Source organism: Syzygium oleosum, unplaced genomic scaffold (assembly GCF_021117445.2).
Source record: "Syzygium oleosum isolate NSW1041296 unplaced genomic scaffold, Sole_v2.1 Sole_v2.03, whole genome shotgun sequence".
NCBI lineage: Eukaryota > Viridiplantae > Streptophyta > Magnoliopsida > Myrtales > Myrtaceae > Syzygium > Syzygium oleosum.
Genome location: NW_026607487.1, coordinates 17,239,045 through 17,264,123, shown reverse-complemented (window position 1 = coordinate 17,264,123; position 25,079 = coordinate 17,239,045). Strand labels below are relative to the sequence as shown.

The 25,079-nt window shown below is 40.6% G+C and overlaps 2 protein-coding genes across 3 annotated transcripts; both read right to left on the bottom strand.

Moving 5' to 3' along the window:
• Positions 1-518: 518 nt before the first annotated feature.
• Positions 519-17,972, bottom strand: LOC115671777 (phospholipid-transporting ATPase 3). The gene is made up of 27 exons (XM_030593413.2): positions 17,468-17,972; positions 15,551-15,616; positions 15,335-15,396; positions 14,378-14,459; positions 14,049-14,159; positions 12,904-12,981; positions 12,709-12,805; positions 10,400-10,506; positions 10,070-10,135; positions 9,731-9,852; positions 9,497-9,581; positions 9,260-9,337; positions 9,013-9,129; positions 8,645-8,791; positions 8,463-8,567; positions 7,559-7,701; positions 7,169-7,270; positions 7,020-7,083; positions 6,708-6,920; positions 5,970-6,135; positions 5,811-5,890; positions 5,490-5,729; positions 4,358-4,579; positions 4,113-4,280; positions 1,936-2,280; positions 1,726-1,832; positions 519-1,129 (listed from the first exon to the last, which is right to left on the bottom strand). The coding sequence occupies exons 1-27, from the start codon at positions 17,789-17,791 to the stop codon at positions 823-825; spliced, it is 3,804 nt and encodes a 1,267-aa protein (XP_030449273.1). The 5' UTR covers positions 17,792-17,972; the 3' UTR covers positions 519-822.
• A 1,884-nt stretch (positions 17,973-19,856) lies between these two features.
• On the bottom strand, positions 19,857-22,804 carry LOC115671736 (transcription factor BHLH089-like). Of its 2 annotated transcripts, none has more exons than XM_030593365.2 (6): positions 22,191-22,804; positions 21,540-21,740; positions 21,284-21,349; positions 21,097-21,165; positions 20,930-21,001; positions 19,857-20,315 (listed from the first exon to the last, which is right to left on the bottom strand). In XM_030593365.2, the coding sequence occupies exons 1-6, from the start codon at positions 22,482-22,484 to the stop codon at positions 20,187-20,189; spliced, it is 831 nt and encodes a 276-aa protein (XP_030449225.1). In that variant the 5' UTR covers positions 22,485-22,804; the 3' UTR covers positions 19,857-20,186. The 2 variants fall into 2 exon arrangements, with proteins under 2 accessions (XP_030449225.1, XP_030449226.1); XM_030593366.2 differs by having other exon boundaries at positions 19,857-20,303.
• Between the last annotated feature and the right edge of the window lie 2,275 nt (positions 22,805-25,079).

Here is a 25,079-nt window from a genome sequence, read left to right as displayed (position 1 = left end):
CCACCCCCGACTTTTTTGACTGAGGCTCGATTGGTTTGTCATCCTCAAACAACTAAGGGATGCAACTAGCGATGGCTTCCAAAGTAGCACCCAAAATAACCTAACAGATTTCCCACTTCATCCAGAGAAAAAGCGACCAGAGAATTAATGAAATATAATAGGCAAAGAAACTCCTTATTGCCGCCAGCCAAGTAGTCGCAATGCAGGAAATGAATGAGCAGTGAACCGGTTGTGAACAAAAGGTGAGCCGCCACTATGAAGAAAGCTTTGACAAGAAATAATGAACAGGACATGACAAGATATTTCCACAAAGGCACGCAAGACTTCAAGCCAGTTTGGCTTGAACTTAGCCCATGAGACGCATCACTCACGTACAGAATGAGCATAAGCAGCATTCCTACTGCTCTGAAATGAGTGATACTCTCGGCATCTGGAAGGAGTCCGGAAGTCTGGTATCATCGCATCCCTCCATTTCCTTCCATTCAGGGATGAGTACGACCCTTTGTGGAGAAGGGCAATTTCGGAAGGGAGAATCCCAAAGATCATATGTTTGCGATTCTGATAATAGTAGAGAAACTCAGAGTCTACAAATTTCATTTCGCGGTAGTATGAAACATATACATGTACATCCGAGCTATAGTAACTATGTAAGCACTAGCCACTGTGGCCCCTCTAAAACTGTGTCAGGTATGAAGCATGGAGAGCAACTATAACGTCCATAAATAAAAGATATAAGAAAAAAGCTAAGACTATGGTACAGCTAACTTTACAACTTTGAATCTATACGGCTCACTATCAAAATCTAAGTGTAGTACTTGAAATTCATTTCTTGGGCAATGTCTTCGGCTTTGTCCTCATGCTGGCTCTTCTTATGACATCCCAAGCCTTTTGCGGGGCATAGACACCTTGTTGTGAAGCGAAAAATGACTCATACCCAGGTGAGTCAAAAGCGAACCCAGTGTACTTAGATGTCTCGCGTGGAAGTAGAGAAATAGCAAAGCTCCTCTGTTGATCCGGTGTGAGCTGGTTCCGGATTTCCAAGGTCCCTGCCCCAGTGTAATCATCGGGCTCGTACCTGTGAATTTCCTGTACTATTTGATAATCATATGGGAAGAACCACCTTTGAATCCTGTAACCAGGTGCATGAAAAATTAGTGGGGAAAAAAAGAAACTAATTAGAGGAAGTATCCATTGCAATTACTTGAAGAAAACATTCATTGCTAGAAAACAGAATTCCGCAAAATAGAATATGGTAAATCCACAAAACAATCACTTGAGACAAGCGAGCTATCAAGTTCCCACAAGCCAACAAAAACTTATACCAATTAAGGGTTCATATATGGATTTATCCTGTAACTGCATTCCAGAAATAGGCATATGATCACTTGAGACGGGCGAGCTATCAAGTTCCCACAAGCCAATAAAAACTTATACCAATTAAGGGTTAATATATGGATTTATCCTGTAACCGCATTCCAGAAATAGGAATATGTTCAGCCCAGAGAGGAGGAAGAGGGTAGAGAGAGAGAGAGAAAGGAGGTCCTCCACTATATTGTCCACGACAAACATCCATCGTTACTTTTAGAAAAGCCAAGATGCAGATTTGCAATCAGTATTCATGAGCAAATTTACTTAAGGACTATTGTACAGGGAGAAAGAAATATGCCTAAGAATAAAAAAGCTTGAGCTTTTTTTTTTTGGCGAGATAAAAGTCCAAAACCTTACCCTTGCCATAAGAAGTCACCAAGCAGCGCAACAATTGGAACCAGAAGAAATGTTAGGTAGAAGTAGACTGTACTCATTATGACATAGATGACATAAGAGAGATTCTCCTGCACATACATAAAATAAGACAGATATTAGAATAATTGCTATCCAATAGGACTAGCTGAGGTAAAGGGAAGGAAAGAACCCCCAGAAAGGGAAAAGACTCACCCTTATAAGTGAATATATGAAAACAAAAACAAACCAAGCAAGGATGCTTCCACCGATAGCGATATGATGCCATCTTGTAATTGAATTACACATCAAAAGAAGGCGTAAGTTGACAGTGACAACAACACAGGTAAATGCCATTGTGCTGACATCCCAGAGGCCGAACATTTTTCCCGATGAATTTAGACCAGTAGAACTAGAAGCTGTCACAAAGTGATAAAAGACGAGCGACTGGTAGAATGCAGAAAAGGCCCAGATTGCCACAACTCTCCACTTGAAGTATGAATTCCGTATTCCCTCCTTATACAGTTGTGGATACTTCTTGGAAAGTGACGCACTAACATCCTGGAAAAACATTCAATAACACCGTCAAGTATTTGCTCCTATTGTGATTCATGTTGAAGCATATTTATGAATATTAGTAAGTAGTTAGCAGGTAATCACAAATAAAGAAATCAAAGCTTTGTTAGTTTCTCTCATGCTTTATAAATGGAACTACTATGTACTCTTTTATTCGGCTATTGAGTAAAGATGTAGTATTTGTTGATTCTCTCTCTCTCCCTCTCTTGCAGATCATAGAAATATTTCCATGGTATAAGGGCCACCAAGAGAGAGGGACCTAAATCAAAACCCCAACTTTATCTTTCCTCTTGCCTTTCAGTAAAAAAACCCTAGCCGTCACTGTTCAGTTAACTCCATCTGAGCAATCTCTCCGTGTTCGTCCACATCATTTTGTCTACGGTGACAGTCCTTGTTGAAGCATCCATCTATGTTGTCAATTAAAGCTTGTCATCTGTTCTCAGCCTTGGATATTCAAGCAAGTGTTGTCATTGACTCCATACAGTCACGAGTCAAGCTTGTCTCCAGCCACGACCTCTTCCACTTGTCATCGTCATCATTGCTTATTGCATAGGGGAGTCTCGCTGTTCACTGCTGCTCGTCAGTCTCCCTCTTCTTTCATTGTCCATCGTCAATCGTGAGCCATCTTCATTGCTCATCTTCATCAGTTCGTTAGTTGACCTTCATCCATCAAACGTGAGCTCTCTCCACTGTGGATCTGTCCACTTCGCTCTCGCCCAGCCAACTCTGTCCTCGTCTCTTTCTTCATGGTCAGAGAACACCACCAGTTGAGTCCCTATGTTATCCGATCTAGGATTCCGTCAGGTGTTGCCCAAGTCACTGTCTTTGTTTCTTCACGTCAATCTCCATCATTTCCAATTCGTGTTCATCAAGCTAAGTCTTATGCTTCATCAAGTCCAACTATGCTCTCTACTATTTTCCGGTCCTTCATGTGTGTCAGCTTGTTCACTCCTAGTATGTTTCCCTGTCAACTGCAAGCCTATAGGTCATTTTCTTCAGCAAATTTCCCAATTCCACTTCTCTGAAATATCTACATTCTCTAACGTGGATGTCATCCATGAGAATCATCTTCGACTACATAACATCGTTGATGAGTGAAGTCGCTGTCAAGTTTCCGGGCAGCTATGAGCACCAGAGTCAAGCACACCTCTGTCGAACAGCAAGAGTCAAGCTACATGGGGGTGATGCAGTTTAGTTTGCGCAATTCAGAAGTCGAGTTCTCACACGTTTCGACCCGGTTGTTGAGAAAGAGGTATCAACTTTGTGTTTCCTCACAGCTTCTCTTCAAATCTGGTGTTCGTGTGGATTGCATTTAATTTTTTGTGTAAGGTCTGGCTTACGCAATTGTCCTTGTCTTAAAACCAATGTATCGACATCCATTATCTAGCGTATGATCCGGCTAAAATAGCACTTTGGTCACAAACTTTGGGAGAAAGTTGTACCTGTCATATGTAAGCTGGATGCACCCATTTGAGGGGGAGTGTTGAAGTATGTTTAAGAAGATTAGTCAATAGTTAGTGGGTGGTGACAAATAAGGAAATTTGGATTTTGTTAGCATCTCTCATAATCTACAAATAGAGCCATCTATGTACTCTTTTATATTGGTATTTAGTAAAGATGTAATATTTATTGATTCTCTCTTCCTCTCTCTTAAAGATCATAGAAGATTTACAATTTGAAACTAGACAGTGCAACTAACAGATTTTATCAACCCAAATGCAAGATCTCATGCACTCATTGAGTAAAAAAAGAATAGTTGAATCACTTTTATCCTTCTAGGGAAATTAGATGTGGTATATTTAATAAATGGAACTTACCTTCTCAAAAAGCCCAAAAATGATCACCGGAAGAGAAGTAAACATGACATTATACAATGACTGGAACCAATCATCATAGAATCTTTGACCAGAAAATCCAGCTTGAAAGGTGAACCAAAATTGAGTCAAGGTGAATGTAAGGTTCTTGTAGAAGAAGTAAGTTACGACCTGCAGAGACAGAAAGCTGTTTATCAGGCCAACTATCTTATGTGACAAAATAATAAGTGCCACGACATATGCTTGACCTTGCATATTCTGAGATATGACCACCGTCCATGCACAAGAAGTAAATCTGAAAGAAACCGGAACTGTGCAATTGCAAAATCACTAGCCATCACAGCTTGCATTCCTTCCAGCCCACTAATGCCGACACCAACATGAGCCGCTTGAATCATGCTTACATCATTGGCACCATCACCAATGCTAAGCGTTATCTTGCGAGCTCCTTTCTTCACCAGACTTGTCACCTATAAAGAGGTACAGAAACTCTAAAGATATTACCTCAAACTGAATATTAAAACCGCGTAATCCCTCAATAATTTACACTTGATGTAGACTAAGCTCCAGAAAATGTCCAGCCAGGAAGTCTATGCATAACTTTATCAAAGAAATCACCCACGCAAAAAATAATAACTGAGAGTTGAAATTTTATAAGCTTCATGAAACTCCTTCCATACATCCCATTAAATACATGTTGGCATTGAAATGAAGGGAGGAAACTCAAGACACCAGAAAAAAATGAAACCTTTACCACATAGCCATAAGTCGAGTCAGCTATATAACATCTTAATAAGCTATTGTCCTCTATTCTGTACCAAATCTTCTGTAAGCTATAAGTGCTCGATATATTTCCTAAAATACGTGAAAGGAGATGATAAATAAAGGCATGCAGTATTCACAGCTTACAGAAGACTTGATATAGTTACAATCCTATGGTCTTAAAGGATTCTGATAGCCGACTCAAACTAAGTGGTTTAGCGCTTAGTTTGCTCGTTGTTCCATTTTAAATGTTCTTCCTCCACTTCTTCTTTGATCAGTAAATCAAATAATGGAGGGAAAGTTCTTCATACACTCGCTTGATGAAAAATGGCACCGATTTTAAGTTTCAAAAACGAATATTAGTATATAGCATATGATAGTTTTTATGACCCAGTTGCAGGATCACTTGCACAAAGAGTCATGTCGTAAATGTTATCAGAAGCACCACTTATCTTCAAAAGAAATGAAACCAGTGACAAAACAAGTAAAAATGTCAGCCAGCACCAATTTCCAATATTGGGGAGCTGATATTTCTGTAATTGTGTGATACATAATCAATTAGCATGAATCTACTTCGAGCTCTTGTAATATGCAATATTAACAGTCATCAGAGGCTACCTGCGCTTTCTGTAAAGGAGAGACACGGCAGCAAACAACTGAAGTACAGTTCAAGCTCAAATTCAGCAGCATTGTACGCAAATTTGGGTCCAACGCATACATTAAGCACTTTCCATCAATCACAAGAGCGAGTTTTGGACCAGATATAGTGCGAAAATAGTGTTGTGCTTCCTCAAGACTTTTACTCAGCTCTTTTCTGACTTCTTCCTTCATTACACGTGCAAGCTCAACTGGGTCACCCTGGCCAGCAAATACATAGTTATATGAATGGATCTTGTAAATTTCACAGCACAAACGGCTGAAGCAAGTAGTTCCTCTCACCCTTTCTTCAACTTCTCTAATCACATCTGTCTCCGAACTAATGATAAACTGTTTCATATCATTATCAATCAACTTGCATGCTGCAGCAAAAAAGGCTTTATTTTTCAGTCACATCAAGGTAATTACATATAACAAGCCGTTCTGTGATAGGTCACACACCATAAGCTATGTTGATAGCCGTTTCCAACTTGTCCCCTGTTAGCACCCAAATCTTAATCCCAGCTTTCGAAAGAGTCTCTATACAATTGGGTACTCCTTCCTGAAGTTTGTCTTCAATTGCAGTGCATCCAATCAATATAAGCTCCTTTTCTATTAGTTCTGCAACCTACATAAGAATCACAATTTGAATACTACTGATTGAAGCATACAAGAAAAACCATGACAAGCCATGTAATTGACCCCTTTAATCAATCATATTCATCTTCACTGACAGAACAGCAGTGATGACAACTTCATGGAGTCAGCTACGTGGATCTTATCACTGAAAATACAATCATGACTTTTCATATTCCAAAATATCAAGTGTAGTTTTCATTATGTCCTCTAAAAAGAAAAATCTATTCTTCATACTTGCAAATTAAAATTAAAATTGACATAGCATTTTAACAAAGGAATCCTGAGACAAATTTTAGGTTATCCAGTATTTTTTAACGTAAAAGACCAGATATTGAGAATGGGAGAGAGGGATGTCGAGAGGTCTTGAACATAAGTCACAAGACTCCGCAAAGGTTGGTTACAGTTGTTCTCAACCATAGATGCACATTGAGATTCAGAAGGCTAAATCTTTTATGTTCCATATAGATCAGGAGAAACATGAAGGGGAAAGAGTGAAAAAAGGCATATTTACTCTATGCTTATTCTATTAGTGTAACATTGATGTGTTAGGATGCCATGTACCTCGTCCAATTTCTTCTCGCGGTCTCTTAGTGATGATTTAGCCTGGATGAACTTCTCATTCCACCCTTCATATATCTCAGGACTCAAATCTCTATAGGCCAAGCAAAGGGTACGTAATCCAGCAGATCCGTATTGTTCCAAGTTTTCCCTGGTTACTCTTTTCAAGTCATTTTGTCCCTGAGCTAACCTTTCATAGATCACAGAATCAGCTCCCTGCAGAAAGTACGTTCCTCAGAAAGTCAAATTTGATTCTGAGCAGCATTTGGCAATCTCATCCATAAAAGGGAGGAAAAAAAGGTTAGATCTTATTACTTTGCAGTACAAAACGAGCCTGCCATCTGGATAACGGCACACAACAGACTGACGCTTCCTTGTACTGGATATTCAACAAAGACAACAAAAAAGTGAGTTTCACCTGATGAAAAAATATATGCACGAGTATAAAAGGAAAAATTGACCACCTGTTAAACTCAAGGACATTGAGAATCTCATAGGCAAAATCGTCAATTTTACCCATCTTTTCCACATGGGATTCTCGGACATATATCATAGTAGGTGTACGCCTGCAAATAGAACAGTCTTTTGGCTGAGTAAGATTACAAATGACTTAGACAAACATGAGAACCATTACCGTGGCATGCTTTATAATTTGAATTGACATTACAAAGACTGTACTTGGTCAAACAACAACTTATTAGGTAAGAATATTGCCTAACATTATAATGAAGCATTTGTGCTATATCAACCGCATATTTTCAGTTATATGGAAGATGAACTTCCTCATTAGTAGCCAAGGAAAGCTATAAAATTAAAGAAGAAATTCTTCATGTGCAGATGTAATAAGGGCAAACCTATAGAAGAAGAAGCCAAAGTTCTTTGCAGCAATCACCAGTGCAGCTTCATCAGGTGATGCAGCTTGATATCTTATCTTTTCTGGAGACTCATCTCCTTCAGGTAATACAGTATGACATATAGCGAGGCACCTGAAAAACTCCTGCAAATTAAGAACAAATCAGCATTCATTAAAAGAGAAGAGGGTTAGAGATCCAATATCACGAATGTTTTTGTTTACTCAATCAATAGAACCATATAAAGCATAAACTAAAAGGTTGCCAGCATTTCATCATGCTAAATATGGTGGTTACATACAAGGTGGATTAATAAAAGGAGACGAACAAAAATTAGATCTAGGTGAGCATCTCTTGAATAGCTGGTTATATCTAAAAGCATATTCCCAAATGCATAACATTTCAAGAAATTAAACTACCTGGCCTATATTGCTTCTTAAGGTCTTCCATTGGTTTATTTGCAATTTATATACAAAGTGTACAATTGATCTTTCAAACTTTAACATATCAATCAACATCTTTGAATCTAGTAGGATCACAAATCACACAATGCTCGTAAAGGAAGATATCCAAGCCTTCTTTAGCATAACTTTGGACATGGTGCATCTAAAAAGACACTAGAGATAACTCAAACATTTAAGGAGATGTCTAAACTTGTGCATTCGTATGTGGGCCCGAAAACCACCCATCCACCTATGTGCACACTCAAACATCCACATGCGAGAGCTAAACTATAAACATTTTTCTAATCTTACTTTCTATAGCATGTAGGGGCAAAAAACTAGCTCCTAAAAATCAACAACTATATCAATCAAAATGTATCCTAAATGTCAGCATACTTTGATAGTTAAACCTTCACCAAATGAGAAAAGCTGATGGGCAATTTTCCTTATAATGTAACACCAACCTTGCACATATCAGGATTTGGCTCATTCCTCCAAGCTCCACGCATGAGCCTTGCATCATCAAAATTAAAACCCTTCTCATGGACCGCATTGGCTGACTTGTGCATCTGCATGATGATGCCACACAAAGTTATTGACTGATACAGATGCATCATAAATTTTCATGTGAAATGTCCAACTATACCTCCACTCTCTTGCCAGTCCGTTGCGCCCAACCCATCTCTATTTCAGTCATGCCTGTTCCATAAACCTCTCCACCAATTGAACACTTGAAAAACTCCATCATATTTCTAGTTAAAGTTCCAGTTTTATCCGAAAATATATATTCCACCTGTACAAACAGCAACTTCCATAATTAATAGTTCGAAAAGCAATTTCCTGACATGGCGATAGTAAAATAATAATAGCAAGTGACAAAGAACCTCTTTAACAGCTCTGTCTTTTCTATAAAGTATAACAAGGTCATTTATGTACACTGTTATAGTTACGGTTATGAAGCATTGTTATGAGAATGACCTCATTGCCAACAATTTAACCATAACACCCATCTACCTGTCCGAGTTCTTCGTTTAAATTGGAAGTCCTAGCTAGTGCGGGGGTATTGGTCTCAGCATGGTACATGCGCAAATCCTTGTTGATAAATTGCGTGGACTGAAAAATTTTGATCATCTGAAATTTGCACAAGAGGACAAACACAAAATGAATGTGTAGGCAAAAGAATTATATTTAGATAAGTAAATTCTGTTGTGGATCAAGACAACTTGTGCATCTGTATAGGCCACAAGCCTGGAAGACTAACCTCAATGGATACGTACAGAGAAATTGGGATAATAGTTGAGAAAAGGGTAACAAGGGTGAGCATTGTTGCCGCAAATACCTGAAAAAAAAAAAAACAAAATTATGGTGCAAAAGACATGAAGGTGCGTGTACGTGAGTGTGTGCCCCTGTGCGTGTGTGTGTGTGTGAGAGAGAGAGAGAGAGAGGGAGAGAGAGAGAGAGAGAGAGAGAGAGAGAGAGAGTCACGACTATAAAGTACCACTAGTCTGTTGTCAGGGTTAAACTGAGCTTCCACTCCCTTCCCCAGACCCAAGTAATAATACTTGCGATTTATAAAAGTAGCACTGCATAACTCCATGTATGAGATCATGTGAAGATAATGACGAGAAAATATAGCAATAGTGGAGATGCAAATTCTTTCTTTTTTTGTTTAAGTGATTTCATGTAATGATAGTAGCATATTTGAGAAATCCATGGCAGGAGATCGCCGCACCTGCCAATGGCTCCAATCATACACATGACAAAGAGAGTAGCAAGAAGGGTGAGTATAAGTTTGTCCAGTTTTCTCTCTAATGTACTCCTCTTGGAAGGAACATTCATGGCATTCATCATAACCTGCAAGTATTTGCGCCAACAAAGGATGGACCTTATAAAATCAGTGTTCTCGAGATAGATGGAGAATGCCTCCCACAATTCGGGCCATATTTGTATTACAAAGGTACCATTTTCACATCAGCAGAATTAAATCTGTTTGTCATATCAGAGATCTCCGTTACTAAGGAAAGTGACAAAGGACCAAAACAGGGGTCTGAATAGATTTCTGGAAGCATACCTTAGTCTCATGACCAGTAAAAATGACAGCACCAACAATGTATTCAGTGTTCCTAAGACTGCATCCCTGAGAACATGTTATGCCACAGTGCCACAAAACAGTGAGTGAAGAATCCACATAAAAATAAATAACATCTAGAAGCAGAAGAATAGCTTAAAACCACATTCCTTGAATGATCTAATGTATTTCTACAGCATATATCCACAGGAGATGTAGAGAACTCGAGTAAGAGGTTCATGCATCAAAAAACATTATAGCAACCCAATGAATTCAAAATGAAGACCTACAAACTAAATAAAGGACAATAAACAAGCAGAAAAGCAACCATACCCGCAACAGAATTTGGTTTGGGGTGAGAGGTAAAGTTTGCTTTTGATGTATAAGATTGCCAGTGAACGTGTACAACGAATTGTTTGGTTGCTCACACTGCACTTCGCCTGCAATTGGAAAAAAAATTCATGATTTTTTTTTCTGTTGGAAGGTAAGTCTGCGAGATTTGTAAGGCAGAAACGATAGAACAAGATGGTTGCTTAGTGCATGCTAGAAAGCCATTGTTTATGTTCGTGGTGCAAGCGCGTAAACAGAGCACACGTTACTTTTAGTTCACAGAAGCAGAGAAGACAATAGCTGCTTAGGCCTCACAAAAAGCCAACTGGAGGGCAAATGCTTGAGGTTTAATCTACTATAGCGCAAGTAAAAGAATGCTTTACGACAAATATTTCAAAACTAGTTATAAAATCCATAATTTGGATCCATCAGCATTCCAGCATTGGAGCTACAAGCACATCTGTAGGTAAAAGTTCCAGATCTCATGCTTCATAAGTAACAAAATACATATAGTACTTCGAAGAATATTCTAGGCATGCCAACCCATCAACAAGAACACCAACATGTTTGGGAACTTGCATGGGTTCAAAAAGCAGAACTAACTGAAAGTAGTATGAAGGCTGTTTTTGTTGGCTTCAAAAGGATTCTGGGAAGAATAAAGATCAAATAAAATTGGCTTTTCGTGTAAGATTTATTGGCATAAGAAAATCAACCAATCGTGCAAATAACAATGAATGAGACATGTCCATGTACAGCACATCAAAGGATGGGTTAGAGAGGTCATTCACATCTTCATGTTTCATTCATAAATATACACCACCATTAGGAAGATCCCCAACAGCCATCAATGATCCTAGAGCTCATCTTATGGAGATATCAATCAGAATAACAGGAAGTTGTAAAAGGCAAGCAAAGGAAAGAAAAGTAGAGATATGCTTATTTAAGATTCTTCTTGCTGCAAATTTCCAAAACAAGGACATGTAAATGCTAGAAGCTATGTCCACCATAAACTGTTCGGCAAAAAGAATAAAGTAATCTCATCTTCCCACTACTATATTACAAAATTGAAGACGATGAAAAAGCTATGTCCACCAGAAACTGTTCAGCAAAAAGAAGGAAGTAATCTCATCTTCCCACAGCTATATTAGAAATATTGAAGACGATGAACAACACAAAGTAACATTATGAATCAACAAAAGAGAATTCATCCACTTGATCTGCGAGCACACGGTCTTGCACATGAAATGGATGAGCTTATTAATTCAGACGAATATAGGGAACCTACACCAAGTGGCATAGTTTAGCTTCCCAAACAAACAAACTGAAGGGTATAAGAAACCTGTGGCACTTATTTAAGAGCTCAACCTTTAAGCTCTTGGATATCCAAACAACGAATCTCTTGTAAGACAGTGACTAAGTTCCTTTTTATTTTCAGATTCTCTACTAGTTGCCTTGATTTGCATCCAGAGTTTTTCTATCATGCATACATAGGGCTTTCCTCCTATCTTATCCTCATGTGATGTTAGTATTCATCAGATAAGAGATAAAGCACCTTTTACCAACATGATCAAAGGTAAAAAGAATATCATTTCCGACCCAATCTATTAAAGCAAGAGGTATGGAAAACTTTGAGAGAGGAGAAGTGAGATTTGCCATGTGTGAGAGAGGGAGAGTAGAGTCGAAAAGTTTCACTCCCATGAAACAGTAAAGCCTTTTTTACTAGCCTGAAGTTGCGCTAATAAGAGCTCTTAAAGTGTGGTATGCAAGAAGCTATACGGCAAAATGACATTTGCAACCAGTCCGCATTGGATAATGCGCGGTGAACAACTGACTTAAGTTGAATGTTTGTCTAGTAATCTCAGACTCCCAAGTATTTTTAACAAATAACATGATCTTATCATTGAAAGTTTAATAGCGTAATAATAGCACAAAACAACAAACATGTTGCTTAAAAGTTGGTCGCAAAGAATATAAACGAATGTAAAAATAAATTCCAAGAGAGGAATTTTCTGATTGAAATTGGGGTTGGTCTCCCTAACTATTCATATTATTCAATATAGTAATTATAGATATCCCACTGTACACCATAAACCGAGTATAAACCTATACTAATAATTATAAGAATCTTTCAACACTTCCCTCCTAGAGCATATAAATCAAACATGTCCATTTTGTCACCAATAAAATTTGATAGTCATACGGAAATATTAATATTGCAACCCCCCCGCCAAGAAAAAAACAAAGGAAAAGAATGGGCATGGAGTCCATAGAAAGACAAGAAGACAGTACAGGAGATCAAAAGAAAACTTCACCTTTGAATTCCGATGCTTTCTCTGGGGTAAAATAATCCCATGTCCTCTCCAACGCCTTCCGGATCTTTAAATTTGTTTCACCATCCAAATTTGCAGTCTGAAAATTTGAAAAAGCAAAGCCAAACGTGACAAAGATAAATTACAGCAACAGAATGCAACCGGCATATCAAGATTCGAGAATGATTGTTCTTAAACCTCAGTGTAGCAGACTCCGTCAGCATTTGTACTAGCGAGAAAAAGCAAATCTGCAGGAAAGAAGCCATCCTGTTTAACCTGCAACGGGTGCAAGAAACAATTTCACCAGAGTAAAAGAAAATCAGAATATGAATCAGCCATTGCCAAATTAATGACTTTTTTTTATACCAGGGACAACAGCCAAATGCAAGATTATGAAGAGTACAGCCAACAGAATGCAGCATTGTAGCACATCTATGAAAAGCTACACTTGTACAATAGAGGTTCTCATAACAGGTCCCTCTCAGTTGCAAAGGTCCAATTTTAAAAAGCTACACTTTCCCAAATACGGGGATGTCTACAACGACAACAAGAAGAGCCTTATCCCTCTAAGTGAAGCCAGCTATACACATCATGTCTACTTATGTGACCTCTATGTGGTCCACATCTTTCTTTGTCATCTGTATCCATGTCTTTTAGGTCTTCCCTTCCCCCTTCTAACCCGAGTCTTCATACCCAGATTACCTCTCCTCATTGGAGCATCTCAAACATTTGTTCAACGTTACCAAATCATCTCAAACAAACTTCTCTCACCTTATCCTTAATTGGAGCCACACGATGCTGAATCACCATTCCCCAGAATGTGATGAAACCATATGGAGCAGTAAAATGTAACAAGATAAGCAAAAATACCTTAATCTTTTCAAGCATGCTAGCCTATCTATCTTTGAAATTAAAGAACAAAAACTACGATACTAACTTAATATTATTGAGCATGTAATAGTCCAGAATTAGAAGAGAAAATGGCTTCTTCCAAGCACCAAAATCTCTCGAACATAGTAAAGTCTCAAACGCAGAAGACAAGCATGGACGTCGGAGAGAGAGATATATTTATCATTTGTGGAATAAACAGTGAACATGGCATGGTTATAATAGCTCAATTAACAATAATCACCCAATATATAATCAGAGAACTAACGCAAAATGATAAAAACTGTGATGCATGATATTGCCAACTCCAACATAAAGGTAGCACCCCAAGGATGACACCCTTCCACACACAAATGATTTACTTCAATAAAATACAAGGCTTTTCACCGGAAGAAACACAATCACATGACAAATCATACAAAAAAATTCAGTCCAAAAACATAAACACTACTCACTTTCACAATATCTCCGACTTGTAACTTTTTCCAGGGGATGGGCTCCCACCGTTGATCTTGTAACACTTCCACAAGAGTGTTATTTATTGCCATGTCATTTTGAAATCGTTTCTGTTACGCAAAAATAGAAGGAAAAAACAGGTTAAGCATATTCTAGTATCTCCTCTTACGCAATTACATGACTCAGTACATAGGAAACAAAACCAACCCTTTGGAAGCACCAAATAGCATCACAAGAAAAAAAATTACCGAATAAAAAAGAAAGAAAGAAAAAGAAAACTCGACAGCAAGCAAATTAAGACGAATTACGCATGAGATATTTTACTTACCCAGTCCTCATATGCCTCTTTACAAAGAGATACAAGAAGAACCAAACTGAGGGGGACCATGTTTGTTACAGGGCTCACAGGACTGACATAGCAAAAGCAGTTTGTTACAGCAAAATATCATCTTTGAAGCACAATAAAAAAGCAAGGGTTAATACAAACACAACAAAGGTCCCGAACTTCATACATCTATCTATATGGCAAAGCCATGATTGAAAAGCCCAAGAAGGCACATAATTACACGTGTCTACAGAGGGTCCGACATGGAAACAAGTAATAAGTTGATCATATCAGAGCAGGCATTCTTTCCAGAACTTTCCGTAGTTTACGAGCACATATAATCATGAAAACATACAGAAACATTTCAATCACATATTGAGCAATTGGAAACCTGTATGCTGAAGCATGATAGGATATTTGAAGTCACAACATTGGTTCTGCGCAAAGTTTCTACCAAATGCAAGAAACCAGAATTGAAAGAGAATCCATAAGAGATTGAGCTTCCAAGATTTTTTTTATGACATAACATTAATTCCAAATTGAAGTTCAATCTCTCAAGTGTGTTGCTCGGAAAAAAGGAAAGGCACGTCCACTCCATTCTATCTATCACCAGCCAGGTTCTTCATTTTCTGCTCCTCATATTCACTTTTTGGCATGAATTGGCATAGACCATAGTACCATAAGAAAATAACTACCAGGTTACACAATGTACAGAATATTAGAAACAGGCTATGAATGTGTAATATATGGAGTACGTAATTGCAAATAAGTGCAATTGAAAGTGAATGAACACCACAAGACCATCATAGTTATGACAAAGAAAATACCAAATGACAGCTTTAGACATGATTGGAAATCAGATGCAAAGCTCTAAAATGATGGTACCCAAGAGTACGCTAGTCTCAATGCTCACTCATACAATCAGCCTGGCCAGTACGTTCTAAGAATATTTTAACATACCTGAAAGGTGTCGCCGACAAAATTGATATCATGAGAAAGTACAGGTTAGCAACCCGCCTGAACTGTCAATTTGATGAAATATATGATGTCAGACATCTACACAAGTGAAATGACACATGGCCAGTAATGCACCAACACAAAACGACGTTTACGAAATGAGCAATGGATATAAGATACCATAAACTCTATGGCACAAAAGATTTCACACTGATTTACCTGTTCGAACAACCCTTTAGGTATAAACGTGAAGAAGTTGTACTTGGTTGTCGATATTGAGTTTCCCTTAACATTGAAAACATGGCGGTTAAAGACAAAACAAGAGAGCAAGAACCCTTGGAAGCTCCATAAATTATAGAATGAAATGAAAACTGCAGATAATCTCATTCATGTATCAAAACTTATGGAAATTCTATTACAATAGATTGGATATAACATAAAGATTCTGGTCAAGTTGGAGAGTCCAAGCTCAAATATTAGTGTCGCCAGTTGGATCTAAGATAAACATAAATGCAGCAAGAGAGCAAGATAGGACCATAGCCTCTAGATAAATTCTCATAGAACCCTTTCAATGAATCAATTAGCAGAACAATTATCTTGAAAAGGGCTCTTGTCCATCTCAAAGAAACTTAATAAGGTCCAAAAACTTTGATAGCCATAAAAAAAAAGCTAGAGCAGGTTTCAGTTCTTCTATATAGCGAAAATAAAGTAACAACTTGTTCATCGAAATACAGCTTCTATATTTGGGTCCAATGTGAAATCACCGAGAAAATTAATCTTCCATGGGAAGAGACAAGCGATTGAGCTAATCTACAGTAAAAGAAGCATCATCAAGTGAAATATTTTCAAAATAAGAGTTTACTTAAGTAATGAAAGGAAATCATTGGTACATATGAGTTTGTAAGCTTTCTGAGCTTTCAAATGCATTCTACAGGGGAAAAAAGGAAGGACAAAAGAAAAAGAAGGAAGACAAATTGGATTTAAAAGGCAATCGATTACAAGTGGGATCATCAAACTGTGTGGCGTTTCTCAGCTCATAAGAGGCCCACAAAAATGCAGTTAAGGTGATGCAATCATTTGGGTATAAAAAACCAATAAAAATGCAGTTTAGGTTACTGATGAGAATTCCAACAGCTTCAACAAGGATGGGAACCATCAAGACCATTGTAAAAGCTCATAATTTCCTAACATTACATGTTTGTGCAGGCAGGCATGGAAATATAGAGGGTTCCCTCTACTGCCAAATGACTGAACATGCACATAATATGCAGTCAGGCAACAAGGCCTCTAGCAGGATGAACTAGTAAACATCATGCATATTACTTGTCTACTCTTTCATCAAAAATAAAAATTAAATTAAAAACAGACTCACTGATTGTCCATCTTCTCAAACAATAGAAGGCTACTGACCAAAAAGAAAGACAACAGAAGGCTTGCTAACAATCATGGATAACAGAAACAAAGTTCGAGAAACGACAAGTACATTAAAGCAAACCGGTGAACAACTTTTCAAGTTTGTTAAATGACTCTTTCTCAGATGACACTCATCACAAATCGACATAAAGAAGATTTAATTTTTTTCCCTGGCAGAAAGATTAAAATTCACATGGCTCAAACTGCAGGTGCATATCAACAGATGACTTGCTTCCCTCGATAATTCCCTTATCGTGAGTCCAGCAAAATCACATTATAGTTCAACAGCTACACCAATGGCTTAATCTACACCATTCACCGGTACAACATACAATAGCACCAACTCTCACGAAATCATACTCTACAGTATTAAGCGTAGAAAAGACTCATCTCCACCTCGAGAGAAACCAAATTACTCATCACCAAAAACTCAGAAAAGCCTAGTTTCCCATCACAACAGGACAAAATCCACAGCACAGCTTCAATCCATGACTGGCCGACTCATGCGCGCTCCGCGATATTGGGACAAAGAGAAAAGGAGACAAAAACAAAACTATCGAACGCGTCAAACTCAGTACCCTCGAGCTCCGTTTCCGAGCCGCTCCCGCCGCCTCTCCACCAAACGAATTTGCCCCGGCTCACGCTTTCACCTCACAAATCTCGCGACCTAACACAGACCGGATCGGACAGGAACGAATCGAAACGGAACGAAACGCGACCGACCTTGAATTTCACCGGCAGATTGGCGTCGCGATCGTTGCAGAAGATGGTGCGGTGGGTCGGCGCCTGGGGCTGGACGTGGCCGAGCCGGACCGTCCGCGACAACGGCGCGCGGTCGTCGCTGCCGAAGTGCGAGTAGCGGCCGAATCTGGATTTGGACGACTTCACCCTCTCCCATCCGTTCATCTTCCTCTCCCCGCCTCCAACCGAATCGCGCCCGATCCACGAAGCGCCCGCGGAAATCCAAGCGACCGGCCGAATCAGAGCTCCTGCCCCCTCCCAACACAAACTCGCGACGACGATGAAACAGAGGAATGCAGCGGGCATATACGCGCACGCGAAATAAAATAAATAAATTCAACTAGCTCTCTCTCTCTCTCTCGCCTGTTCCGATTTGACTTGATTTTTCTTGTCCTTTTTGCCCTTTCTCGACTCTCTCCCACGATTTCGCTGTTTTTGTTAGAGCCCTCTCAAAATTATTCCTTTCTCGTCGATTTTAGTATCTTGCCTCGCCCCCCCATTAAATTCCTTAATTCGATTCGGTTTCCCCTTCCCAAATCCTAAAAACCGCGTAATTGTTAATTTGGTTACTTGTGCTGTTTTTGCCCTCCCCCTTTTCGTTTTCCGAGAGCTGGGCAGGTTGCTGTTCACGCGCCCGCCAGCGCGCGTGCGACGAGAAACGTCGGGTCGGGTGCGGCGGGCGCGCGCGAGGGGCGACGTGGCGGGTGGGGTCGTGCGGCGGTTGGTGTTTGGGGCGTTGAAGGGGAATTTCGCTGTTAACGGCCCAAATCCCAAAAAGGCGTCAAAGAAGACTCTTCTTCTTCTTCTTCTGTTCTTCTCCGTTGGAATTAATGCTGAAGAAACGACGTCGTCGTTTCCACGGGCTTCCTCCCTCCTTCTGTCGTTTTTTATGAAAGCAAGCGGAGCTGGGTTCGAGCAAGAGCGGGGTATTTTGACTGACAACGAGCATTTGGTGAAAAGAGAACCCTAAGAGAGTGGGGCTCGGCCCACGTCAGTGATTTTGCCTCAAAAGGTGACTAAGGCCCGGTCTGAAATGGCGTCGCCCAGTTGTCGTTAATGGGTGGAGAGACTAGCAAGGACGGGTCGACAGGCCCGGTAGCACGGGTCCATTAGCCGGACCTCGAACAAGTCGAAAGAACCTCCTAAACCCCACGGAGGGTTTAACCGCGATCTGACCCCAGCCCTTCCACTCACCCCAGGTGGTCATCGCAGCAGCATTTCAAGACCAAACGATTTTATGCAAACGATTCTGCATGAGCGTAGAACCGATCTTGAATTTGCCCAAAGCTTTAATTTCCTTATTCCCCCTAGATCAACCCCGGACTTACGATCCCTACCCGCAACTCCCCATCCCATCTGGACCCCAACGCCCGGTGGCCCGAAAGCTTCAAGTCGAAAAGTCCCATTCATTAAAGTCGGATTTATAGGACCACCTCGCGGTGGTATAGCGATTCGATTGTCGTTTAATGCATGTCGGACAAGAGATTGCACGACGATGTTTCGCATTCACAGAAGAGAAATATAGTGTACTTGAGTTGCGTCCCCTTCTCACCTGCCTGTGGTCCTTCTTTGTTTTAGGATCCTCACTGTTAGCATCGCACTCTGAGTCTCGGGCCAAGATCCGCTGTGCGGAGCACGCTCGGACTGGAGTTGGAGAAACTAACATACGTTACACTTGGCAAAGAGAAGTGGTTTCAATTCATACACCTCATTGGCATTTCCAGAGCATTCCTTGGAGCACAGCAAGATTGTAGGCGTGGAAAATAAAGGTCGCATCGCTCCAAAAATAAGCACGTGAGATTTGTTCTTGCGTAAACCCTGAAGATTTGTCGCATTAACAGACGGTTAGAGCTCTCTATATCCGAGTCCCTTTCGGAGGGTGCTTGGTTTGCAGCTTTCCATGAGTGCGCAAGCCATGGATTTTGCCCTTCTGAGCCATTCTATGAGCTGATTTCATTCGGGAATCGCCATTTAATCATTTACGATGGAATCGGAGATGACACGACCACATTTTAGCATTAGATTTCAGCCAAACAGACAACCCGCACTCCAGGGCAAGGATTTTAAGCACTCTGGAAGCTCAAGTTTTAAGGACTGCCGTGTAAACTTCCCAGGCAGTGGCAAGGGAGTTGCCAATATAGTGAAGCTCATTGCCAAGTTTCACAAAATTGGGAATCCAGACTCTAGCTGATGTTGTCAACTTGACATATAGTGCAGCTCATTGCCAAGAGTAGACAAAATTCACTTCACTCACCGATCCGAAAATTGTGTTGGGATTTAACAGCATGCAGGCACTTGAGAGATTCGATCTTGTAACAAAGCTTCACTCACTTCATGGAAAAATTGCTATAGGAGGGGTTCTAATAAGATGTAAAACAGTAGGAATGTCAATATAGTGAAGGATATTCATTACAGGCAGCCCATTTGCACATTAGTGTGGTGGGAGAATTGGAAGCCTAAAAAAGCTGGATAAAAAGAATTAATTTAGAAGATCAATGCCGGTGCTAAGAATACTAACTTCATCAGTCTTGCTAGACAGCAATCACAGGCTTCACAGCTAAAGGGGCGATTTTGAAAATGGAGATCTACCGTCTTTTTCTACCCATCGACACATGGGAGATATATTTTTCAACCTAACGAAGAATTGAGATGAAGCTTTGCTTCTTATACTCTTATTCCTAGTAGACATGGATACAGCAGATCAAATTGTCCTGTCGAAGCCACCGCCAACCTGCATATGTAACCATTCTGGCGAGGAACCACGACCATATACTCTGGGAGCTTGTGAACCGAAAGGCACACCGCCAGTATCATATGGCTGTTGACCAAACTGAAAGCACGTAAGATTATATGAGAATTGAAAAACAGCATAAAGCCAATATCTAATTAAATTGACTTGTTTCAAGTATATCCCCTTCTCCTAAACTGAGCACCTATTGTTAATGAACTGACGTCTACTATTTAGTAAAATTTCCCATTCGAAAGATCATCAATGAGGAACTAAGAAGTCTTTTGATTTCAGTGGCAACTAAAGCCGATTCAGTAGTTCATCGACAGCAGAAGCATGTGTCAACACCAAACAAATAGTCAAATGAAAGTTGGGCAGTATCAGTATGTATGAGAAAACAGACCCTAGTACCGTGAGAACCATTAGAGTTCTTTCCGAGAGATAGAAAGGAAAACTGAGTCCGTTTGATTTAATGAAAAAGCTAAGGATGAGCAGCTACTATTTATCATCTCCGGATCTTGCTAAGCGGGTTAGATACGAATATAGTGACAAGTCCAGTTCTGCAAGCTACGACAAGAAGACTTTTTCTTTATTGGATTACCGTGGCTTAACTTTGCAGATTTCCCTACAGAAAGTTTCCCAGCGGAGCCACAACTAGAAGCACTCTGAAGTGCATTTAAAAAGTGCTTTAGAAGAGCAAAATGACTTGGACTTACTTCTTTAGAAGAAAATACTTCGATCGGGGGAGTTATTCTTGAATTAACCGCCTCGAGTTTCATTGACAGGAACTGCAATATCAGTAATTTTTGCAGCACTCAAGTCCATATTAGAAGGAAATTGATCTGCCATACAACGGGCCAGTAATAAAGCAAAAAAAACATACCTCGACCTGACGTTGTAGCGATTGGATGTAATTGATAATCTCATCAAGAACCAGCGCTTTGCCAATTACCTAACAGATGTTCACCCAAGAAAGCATCAATAGAGACCGCGCATCACATTTAGACTTCAGTAAGTTAGGCCGCACAAGATTGGCTATAATTTATATAGAAGGATTGCAAAATCCATACCTTGTTACATCCAGGCACTAGATCCTGAAGAATTTTCATTCTGTCGCTTATCTTTTCTCTTCTGGCCTGTCCACCATCACTTGCTTCAATCAGTAAAATATCTAGTCGATTGTGTCCACTGCATATTTTACCAATATAACATGCATCTCTACATAATCGCATACACAAAAATAAATAATTTTTCGTCATTTCAATCGCATAATCTCCAACTTCACGACTACATAATAACGGGTTATCTTAGGGGAAAAGACGTTACTCTTTCGGCTAAGCTGTGGCTATCCGTGGCTTGGCCTCTCCGGGCTCGCACGTGGATGTAGTCTTGCTTGGGATGCTCTGGCTGCGGCTTACTTTCTTCCGAAGGTCTGGCTGAGCTGGGCTCTCCTTCTGCTTCGGCATCTCCACTGTCGTCTTTGCATCCGGAAGTTTTAAGCCGTTTACTGCCATCAGCACAGTTCGGCTGCGTTCATAGAACATAAGAACAGTGAGTAGTCACGTCAAGAAACTGATTTAGACTTAACTTTTTTTAGCTTTTGCCAATCCGAGGTTGTACAATTTCGATTGGAATTCACGAAGCTATGTTCTAATCAGTAGTTTCGCCTTGTGAGTGACACAAAATCAACAAGCCTCTCTCAGTCACGCTCTCTGTTTTCCCTGACGATTGCACAGCTAGATCACAGTTGCTACAGTAACATATTTGTTTAACGATTCAAAACTGGATGCAATCAAAGAAATTATAACACCCTCAACAGTCCCTCATTTTTCATGATGCAAATTAGCACATGATGATTACGACCACAGTGGAAAGAAAGTCAATGCAATTGAACAAATCAGAAACCAGCTGTGTACTACGTGTCAACGCCGGTATAGATCGATAGAAACTAATAAAGCCTCCAGATTGAGTGAATACCACGCCATTGCTGGTCGAGACGCTCCTGGCCGCCGATTCGTCCTCCGCGTCCCGCCGCTTTCCAGAACCGCCGCCGCCGCCATACCTGGCCTCCGCACTCACCGGATCACCACCGGAGGCCTCGAGATTCTCGCCGCCGCCGCACAGGAACTGGCCGACGCCCCGCGCCACCGGAGGCCGCCCGAGCCCCAGTCCCCCGCCGGCCGGCAGCTGCCAGAAGTCCGGCAGGTTGTACGGCGCCGTGTCGCCGCCGGGGAACGCCCCGCCGTTGATCATCGCCGCGGGTGGATCCATGGCGCGACGGAAGGAGGAGCGCAACCCTCGTTCAAAAGCTCAAGCCCGAGCGAGCTCGACCGCCATCAGTGAATCTTGTAATATCGCAACGCGACTGGCCTCAGATACGTTCGCAGTACAGAACCGACAGTAGAGGACGCGACCGAGCGAAGCTACGACGCAAATGAGAGAGAGAGAGAGAGTGGACGGGTTGGTCAGCGAAGTGAGAGAGTGAGTGGGAATAGGGAGGTGATCTCCTCGGACGGTGGGGATCGGTGCACGGCGGAGCGCATTGGGGGTGTTTTTGCTACTCTCGGCGTTTGGCTGGTGCGAGATGTTCTGTGCCTTTTGTGTGTGTATGGCTGGACGCTCGGGGGATGGTGTGGTATTAGTAGCGGTACTGTTGAAGGGACAGGTGCCTCGGGAGTCCCGCGCAAGTCACTTCCCACGGCGAGGCTTTCTCGGAGGGTCCCATCGCGCCAACGCGAGAGAGCGACGTTGACGTTGACGTTGACGTTGACGTTGACGCTGACGGTGGTGACGGAGACGTCAAAAAAAAAAAAAATTTCCCTAGGCTCCCTCATTTTCGCGATGGAAACGGTATGCTTTTCGGAGAAAATTCCAACTACGGACATGAATAGCCACGATTTTCTCAAATGAGAGCACTTCGGCCCTTACTTTCCTGCACGGATTAATGTGATGCAAAAATAAATAAATAAATGGTGTTTCGGAAAAAGATTTTATCGATTGTTCGCGTGATATTCGTAATATCCATGTTCATTATTTTGAAGGTAACAAAACTTACTTAAAAATATGAAATCGGATATTTCAACATGCTTAATTAATACTTTACAACTGTACAATATCTTCGTATTTTATGGTAGTTTTGAGATTTATTGGCGCTGGAATTTTATATCGGGTTGGCAAATACACGTGTTGAGGCACGTTTTAACGGAAGTAGTACATGGCATCGTTACCGTTCGATGATTTCGGACATTACATGAAATCTTATTCTGCGGAATTAAGATATTCACATCTCGAAAATTGGTTGGCTCGTATCGAGTCTTACAAAACTTCAAGGTTTTCGTGCATTTTTTACACTGCATAATAACACGAAATAAGGACGGTGGTTTTTGCTCACATGTAAATGCCCGCAACTCGAACATTTAAATTGTCAATGATTAAAACCCAAGCTTTGTTTATTTCGTGGAAAATGAACGACTGGGAAAATATTTTCCTGAAAGTGATCGCGTGTATCGCTCGAAATAATCGATCAATTAAAAATATTTTGTTATTGACAATAATTATATCTTTAAATGTTTTTGCAAACAGTGAAATTATTTTCTGTTTGTTCACCCTCTCATGAAAAATTCTATAGCCAATGAAAACCTCTTGTGGTGCGAGGGAATACCGACTGCCTCACTCCTGGACCGTCCGATGGGCGCATGCCGACGGGATGTGATGCGGTCGACAACGGCAATTTTAAGATCCGTCGTTGTTGTTGAGTCCTGCGAGCACAGGGGGGCCCCCTCCGCACCTCTCGCGAGCTGCGGCAAGTACGCGTAGCCCACGTACCAAAAAAGGAAGACGTGCTGGACGACGAGAGCTCCATTTTGTCGTCTCGTGAGAATTTTTGGGCGGATCTTAATGTTGCCAATTAGCAACGGCTTTCGAGGTTTGGCACGAGGTCTCGATGGTCAATGATTGTTCTGATTATGATTACGTGATTCTCATTTATTTCTCTAGAGTCGATAATCACAAGACGGTCCACTGGATTTTCGATAGAGATCGGCGGACTGAGATTTGTCTTTGCGGATTGACTTGATATCTTGAGGTCCACCATTGTTGTCAACTTGTCATGACATTGGAACGATGAGGTTACCTTTTGTTGAGCTTGAGCTGGATAAGAATTAGTAGTTTTATTTTTCTTTTCCATTACATGCTTTTTGGTCCAGAGTCTCAGCGGTCTCAACTCTCGAGCCCACGCTAGAGTCCAATGTTGTTGGCGCGTAAAACACATCATATCTCTTCCTGCTATGATCAAGAACCTTCGTCTTTCTACTTCGCGTGTTCGTAACTAGCTACCAACCTTGGGAATTCTCACCGGTGCCTGAGTAAAAGCTAGACAATCACAAATTTCCTAGTAATCCTAATTTTCAAATAGATCACGATTTGATCGAATGACTTACTAGTGGCTGGAGCAAATAGCCTCGAGCAATGACATTCGAAGAATACACGGAACTCTTCTCATCCAAATTCGATCCTAGTGAGTTTCTATATTGAAGTCATCTACCTTTGGATTGTTTGCCTATTTTAATAAAATTTTGAATTGATATTCACATGCAGTGTCTAAAATTATTACTCAAGCAAAAGAACTTGGATGCCCAAGTCCAAATGGGTTCATCTAAATGGTTATTTGCAGCCCAAATGATCAACGATCAAGATAAGCCCGGTTCAATAGACCAGACGCCATGTAAGATTTCTTTTTTCCTATTTTAAGAAATACTCTTGGTTGCACTTTAAACTCACATATATCATAGGATGAGATGTATTCCATGAAAATCCGGATGAAACTCACATGATTTAACGTCTAAGACAACTCGTACTCACGCGTAT